This window comes from Eschrichtius robustus, chromosome 3, assembly GCF_028021215.1.
Source record: "Eschrichtius robustus isolate mEscRob2 chromosome 3, mEscRob2.pri, whole genome shotgun sequence".
Taxonomy (NCBI): Eukaryota; Metazoa; Chordata; class Mammalia; order Artiodactyla; family Eschrichtiidae; genus Eschrichtius; species Eschrichtius robustus.
The window spans coordinates 83,525,322-83,533,002 of record NC_090826.1 but is presented as its reverse complement, the minus strand read 5'-3'; the positions used below and the strand labels follow the sequence as shown (position 1 = coordinate 83,533,002).

Genomic DNA, 7,681 nt, shown 5'->3' with positions numbered 1-7,681 from the left:
ATAACGTATTTTCTTAAACATAAAATCACAGTCAAAGACAGTGATAACATTGCATACTCAGTGCTTTACTTCATGTAGTACATTCCTATGGCTCATCTGGAGTTTAACACCATGTAACCACCGCACTTCTAATGAATGGGCTCCTAACATACACAAATCCATCCAATTCTTTAAAAATTCTAAAAATCTTGTAAGACCTTGAGCTTGACATGTAAGGACTTTGTGTTTTCATATCCCAATCACTGAGAAGATTAGGTGTGAAACACAGTAACCATCCCCTGTAAGCAAGACTGCACATATACTTTTGTTGCATCACCACAAAGAACCCTCAAAACAACTCAATAATGAAGATTGCGAGGGGCACATTTATTATTTAGCCAAAGAAAATCCAAATGGCTTTCCTGGATTCAAATGTACCCCAAGACATAAGCAAGGAATGAGTATAACTGTGGCAGCTAAAGACATCTGCCACAGGGTAATAAAGGCCATTATGCCAAGATGTACATTTTGATAATACACTATGATTTGTTTCCCACTATCATGGGGGCACAATAAAATGAAACTCAAGACTATCTTGTTAGAACAGGACAAGTGATGACCCTAGTTTTAAATAGGGTTCTTCATTGAAGGAAAAGATAGAGCCATAAAAGTCAAAGTAGCTGACTTCAAATGGTTTACATCCCAGGATGAATCAGGTTACACTGATTTAAGCCCAATTTAATTTAGGCAGGTTTTTAACCACAAGAATAAGGACATTCTTAGTACATATTAATAATTAAACCAACATATACACAATTAGCAATATCCTATATAATATTAAATGTTTCAACAACTTATTCGCAATTATTTTATATCTAGTTAATTTGTTGTTTTGTTTAAAAAAACAAGCTCAACTTTATTTTACAATGTACTTTGTATTTCTAATTGTATTGTGTAATTATTTCATTGAAGCTGGTTCAATACAGTTCTCTGGATTCTAAGAGCCAAACTCAATTGTATCTTCTGTTATCTGTTTGAATTCATAATTGCCTCTGCCATCCATATGCAGGTAGTACTATGGGAAAGAAGGGGGAAAAAAATCAATAACTGAGAATCTCCTTTTTGTCAGGAATTTATGTAGAGGTTATTATACAAGAAAATGATTGAAAATAATTATTTTAAGCCACTAAAATCTTCAAAAGTTTATACTCAGAAATGCATACCATTTTCCAAGGACAGACTAAAAGAAGATGTCCACTCTTTTTAAAAGGAGCCACAATATACATCTGCTTGTAGTGGATATAGTACTTTCCATTAAGAGAACTAAAACACCAGACTTCCTTATTATTTTAAAGGAACCAAATCTGTAAGCATCCCACAAATTAGAATGCTTCTACCACTCCACAACCAAGGATCTGATCTACAGAGGTGCAAGTGCACTAAGTGCAAGTCTGTCGTATAGGACAGCTTCTAAAATACTTACTTAGCTGGTTTCCCAGATCAGCTCAGAACCTCTAACTTAAGGTTTTTTGTTCATTTGTTCTTTGACTTAGCAGAGGAGGATGAGAACTACAGAGTGAGCCCAAATATCTCATCCTATGAAGATGCTTAGGACAGTTACAAAGCCTTCCATTTTATTTAGTGGTTTTTTGTTTACAGAAAAGACCTTTGCTTTTCCATTTTCTATACTGTTATTTTTAAGCTATTCTGGACTCTTTAACATTGCAGTTCTTTGTGTTACCCCTCCTTCACATGATCACTGGCCTGATGGTTATTTTGGTAACTGTCTACACCTCCAGGAGAAGAGGAGAGGGGAAACCCAAGTCCTTTCACTGTCCTATGGCTGTAATGTTTATGAACTTCTGAGAAAACACAAAGGCTTGGGTATATTTTAAACTGCTTTGATTTCTAGTTATTTAGTTTTTCATTCAATTCATGAAAATGGGCAAATTATGTCATTAAGATAATAAAACTATCTTTAAAAGTCAACAGCTATATAGAACTTCATCACGGTTTATTAAGAACTTTCATACAGGCTACTACCTCTTTGATCCTCACGGTAATCTATGAGACAGTTAGGCAAGGATCAATACTTTATTATACGAAGGAAGCAATTAATGCCAGAAACAGTGATGCCTGAGCCCAGGTTTTCTGACTTCAAATCCCATGCTCTTCATTTAACCATTTATACACTATCATCTAAACCGTAAGGTTCTTGAGTGTAAGGACAGTACTCTGTATCCCTCATGACACTTAGCCCAGTATCTGGTTAAAAGATAATCAATCAGGTATGTATTTTATGGGACAAAACACCCTTACCATGTTCCAATTTTTCTCAAACCTTTTCTGTATCATTTAGGAAGGAAAAAAAGGACAGAAGAGAAGAAGGAAGGAAAGAGGGAAGGGAGAAAGAAAGAAAGGATGGAAGGAAGGAAGGGGGGGAGAGAAGAAGGAAGGAAGGGAGGGAGGGAGGGAGGGAGGGAGGAAGGGAAAAGAAAAGAAAACAGAAAAGAAAAAAGAGAAAAGGAACTAAGCTGGGTTTATTTTTAGGGTTTGATTATTTTACATTAAGAGTTGAAAAGAACTCCCATACTGAGAATGGCACTATGGCACTGCTGGAGCACCTGTACCCATGTAAACCTCACTGTAATATCTTTGTAAATTATAGTGACCACCTAATGAATTCTATTTATTACAGTGTGAGGACAAACATAGCTGACATTATACAGTTTCCTCCTTGTAGTCCTGGTCTCTACGTTTTTAAAACTGTCCCTAAACTCTTTGCTATCTGATCCTTCTTAAGACTTTCTCCTTCTGTCAATACAGAATGGTAAGAAAAAGTTTATTTGGCCATAGTTGTGATAAGATTATGCACATTTTAATCAGTTATTATACAACAGTCATTTATAAAACTGGAGAACCACTAACTGGTTCTCTAATATCTATCATATATAACTAGGGACTGTTTACATATATTGTAGCTTTCAAAATTAACAACTACAATAATATTTATGAAAATCCTGTTTTATAAAAATGAGTTAGAGTCACCTTTTTCCCTTAAGTTATATATTTATAAGGGAATATACACCAAGAAATCTAAAACCATAATCATCTGAATTCATATATGAAAATAAACTCTCACTATACCATTCAGTATAAGAAATACAAACCTCATGGTGTTTCCAAAGAGACTTTCTATGTGACACAGTGAAGAGGGTAATGCCAACCTAATATAAGGAAAATGATTTAGGTTTATATCAATAACACAGAGTCACAAATTAAACTAGTCTATATAATTTAAGCTGTTAAGATGACTGTCTTCAGTAGCTATAGTTAAAAATCAATGCCAAAGAGAAAAAACTATAACTGATGCCAAATGTTTAAGGTAATGCAAAGTACAGGCCATTGACCACATAATAAAAACTAACAAGTATCAACAGAGTCTTTAAGAAAAAAAAACTAAACTAATAGGTACTAGCTTAATTAAGTGTATTATTTTGTTTTGGGCAGAAAATATATATCCTAGCACATTTTATATTTTATTGTGAAAAAATATATGAAAAGAGTATAAAGGTGGTAAAAGTAGCAAAAAGTCAAAAATAGGAAAAATAAATCAATATAGTACTGCCTACAGTAAATTTGTTTTTCAAATACAGGGTCATCATCTTTTATTGGAAACCCTTATTTTGGAATGTCTTAGAATTCAGATTTTGGAAAACCCCCAGAGGGTTCAGAGGCAGAATTCTGAAATCAAACACATCAGTGTTTCTGCAACAACACATATGGACATGAACATTCAGTGAGATAAATAAGAGCTTAAAAATCTTCTGTTAGCTCAGGCCAGGTCTGGCTACCCAGTGAGCTTGCTACAAAATAATGAAAAATCTTTTGGTTTTACAAGCTTACTGGATTTCAGACTGTGAATTAGGATTTATGGATTGTTCTTCAAATTTTCAAAGCAACACTAAGAGATACAGCTAGTTGCTCTGGATCAGTGATTCTCAACCAGGGAGTGGAGGCAGGGGATTTTGTCCCATAGGGGACATTTGGCAAGGTCTTTTTTGATTGTTGCAACTGAGAGTGCTACAGAAGTCTAATGAGTAGAGGTCAGAAATGCTGCCAAACATCCTACAAAGCAGAGGACAGCCTCCCACAGCTAACAGTCATCCAACCCACAATGTCAATAGTGCTGAGATTGAGAAACCTTGCTCTAGATCAGTGTTTCTCAAAATGGACCTCTCGAGGCTGAGATACATGCTAGGGTAGCCAGGAAATCTCCACCATGAGTTCCAATTTTTATATTCATTTTGATAATTAAAAAGAATTTTGAGTAAGTATATTCTTCTTATCACTTCTATCATGAGATTTAAGTGCCCAAGTTTGTGTTTACACTTCTGTTGGCACCAAGTGGTGATTTAAAGTGGTATCATTTAAAACTTTTAATGTATCATAAGTTTGGCTGCCATGGGAAAGGTTCTCAAACAGGTTAGGAACTGCATGACAAGTATATGGTCAGTTATTAATAAAACATATATTTCGATGGTGTAACACATCTTATTTTTGAAAGCTCACTTCAGATATTATTTCTCTTACAATTCTAAAATAACTGGATTAGATCTCAACTTAATGAAGGCATTCTTTATAATAGAATTACTTCAGTCAAAATACGTAAGCAAAATTCAAAATATAAGATCTGGACCTCCTATTATTTTTGGACCTCAGACTAAACCTAAACCAGTGGTTCAGTTTCAGCAAAACAGTATCATAGGTCTCTCTAATGCTGCAATTTTGAAACTGTGTTTTAAAGTTTTATCTGTACTTATATAAGTTTATATTGGTTTTGTAGCTTCTGTAAATGAGTTTTAAGTTTAAGTTCATACTTCATTTCATGCTTATCCATATTCAAGTGCCATTATAGTAATACAATTTATCAACTGGGGGCTCCATAAGAACTTTTTTCTTTTAAGTGGAATCTATACGTAGGAGAATTGCATCCTTTGTGGGGACTTGCAGCCTACCGCTAGATATAAGAGGAAACTGCATGGACAAAATTACCAGCAAAGAGCCTCTAAATCACTAATCAAGTAGAGACTACATGGTTTTATGTGTAAGAGATTCCACAGACACCTCTAATGCCTATAAAATCTGAAAATATGTATGGACAAATGGATAAAAAATTATAAATGACTAAAACTGATTAAGAACAGAAAACCATTAAAGAAATAAAATCAGTAGCTATAAAATCTTCCTAAAAGATGAATGTAGCAAATTTATTCCTTCATCATTAGGCCACTTCTTCTCAGACTTTAATGTGCATTTGAATCATCCGGGGGGTTTTGTTAAAACGCAGGCTCTGATTTAGCAGTAGGGCTTGACACCGCATTTCTAACAAGCTCCGAGGCAATGCCGCTGCTGCTGAGCTGTGACCACACTCTGAGCAGCAGGAACTGATACCGTATACACGCATCATGACTTTTTATATTTATTGTGAACTCCCAAAGAACAGCTGCAACATGTTAAAAGACTCCTGTACTTCATTTGCTTATACTGAAACTCTAAAACAGTTAGATTATGCTGCTCTTGTTCTCAAAATCCAACGAAAGTATAGATGATGGTGACAATTCCTCACAGGAAAAAAAAACAAACAAAAAAACTGAGGCGACTGAATAATTACTTAAAGAATGGAACCAATGTAGACAGCCTCAGAAAAGGCTACTAAAAGAAGCCTTGGTAAAATACTGGCCAGGCCAGAGAAAAAAAATGGATAAATTAAAAGTTGCCAAATAATTACTGTCGAATTTTTTTAATTAAAGTTTTTTTTTATTTTTTGAATTTTCTTTATAAAGAAACAAATGATATTTAGGTAAAGTTGATGGAACAAATTAAGAAAATATCAGTTTATTAACTCTGAGTATAGAGAATGAGTTAAAAGGAAAATAAATTTAAACATTTATTTTATATCTAATACACAGCTAAAAAGAATTATATTCAGAATTCATTGATAATTTCTTTTTACTCGTATCTATTAATTATCAGTTTAAAATATTAAAGCAAGATATCATCCTATGGTAGTAATTTTGTCACTTTATAACTTGGAATCTTCTCTTTGGGTAGATATTGGGTTGGACACAGAGTAAACTGAAAGGGGGGACTGAGAATTTATCACACTTACCTTTCGACAATGACTGTAAATGTAGTCTTCCACATCCACACTAACTGCACTTGTGCATTCATCCAAAATGGCAAACTGAGGCTTATGATAAAATAATCTTGCCATCTGAAGCATAAAAAGAAATATTCTGTATAATCATTTAGAGAGCTAAAATCAATATGGGAAAATAGATTTACTTTAAATTAAATACTCATTTACAGTCTTCTAAAGCAAAGATGAAAATTATTCTAACTAAAAAAATCTACTTCTCAGAAACAAAAACAATATAAAGAAACCTGATTGTTCTTATTGTCTTCCCGAACAAAGGGGAAAATGTAACACATGGGAAATATTGTTAAGAGTAAAGCAAAAACTTTTAAGACTGATGGGAGATGAAGTTGAGTTTTAAACTAGTATTAAAGAAAGTTCTCTAAAACAGGTTAGCGGGTACACATTTTGATGAAATCTTAGAATTCAGACTATAGATGACTCATGCAAAAACTGACTATTTTTAAACATTTTGTTGCTTAAGTAATGTCAATTAATATTATGTTGCCAATTAATATTCCCACCAACAATGTTTGAGTGCACCTGTTGTATATATCCCTGCGGTCAGTTTTGGGCATGCTCATTTTTAAAAGGCTGTGCTAATTTTATAAGTGAAAATTAACATCAAGGTTATTATAGCTTACATCTCTTTGATTAGCGGTAATGCTGAACATTTTGCTGTTTATTTTCCATATGTATCTTATTTTCTGGGAATTATTTATTCTGATCCTTTGTCCAACAGATATTCCAAATTGTCATCTGCTCCTAACAATGATCTCCATGTTGCATGACCAATGGACACTTTCTATCCTTGCCCAATTTATCTTCTCTGCAACATTCAACGCAGGTGACCATTCCCTCCTTCTTGAGAAAGTGAGAGTGAAACCATGGATTTAAGTTTCTTTCCATTTCTTATGCTGTTTTCTCAGTTTCTTTTCCAGCATTTTCTCTTTCACTTGACCATTAAATGTTGGGGTCCCTGAGGGTTAATTCCTAGGTCCTCTCCTCTTTTTCCTATGTTGTTTCTCTCTGAGTAATCTCATCAAATCTCATGATTTCAAATATTATTTACATTTGTAAACTCCCAATATATCTCCCTCACCCATACTTCCCTTCTAATTTCCAAACTGATACACAAAAATTCCTATTTGATCTTTCTATTTGGATATCTTACAGGACTCGCAGACTTTAAAAATCTAAAACTCAACGGATTTTCTAGATTTTTCCCTTAAATCCATTCATCCATTTCCCCCACCCCATCTTGAACATTTCAGAAATGAAGCTATCAAACAGCTGCTCAAGCTAGAAAGCTGTGAGTCCTCCTTGATCTTTCCCTTCTCCTCCTCCCTTCCCCTCCCCCCCATTTTTAGTCCATTCAAGTCAGTCCTGTGGACCCTGCTCACTTTCCCCCAGCTCACAATCATGTCCTTAGCCCAGAGCATAATCCTCTCCTGCCTGGATGACCACAAATAGCTTCCTCTTTCCTCTTTTGCACCTCTTTAA

General features: G+C 34.4%; 1 protein-coding gene across 1 annotated transcript in view; it reads right to left on the bottom strand.

The window, feature by feature from the left end:
- Positions 1 to 345: 345 nt before the first annotated feature.
- Positions 346 to 7,681, bottom strand: part of ABCD3 (ATP binding cassette subfamily D member 3) — an 81,568-nt gene continuing 74,232 nt past the window's right edge. The window contains exons 21-23 of the mRNA XM_068540359.1: positions 6,152 to 6,256; positions 3,150 to 3,206; positions 346 to 1,054 (exon numbers count right to left, since the gene is read on the bottom strand). Coding sequence (XP_068396460.1) covers positions 977 to 1,054; positions 3,150 to 3,206; positions 6,152 to 6,256 — 240 coding nt within the window. The 3' untranslated portion in view covers positions 346 to 976. The remainder of the gene's footprint in view (positions 1,055 to 3,149; positions 3,207 to 6,151; positions 6,257 to 7,681) is intronic.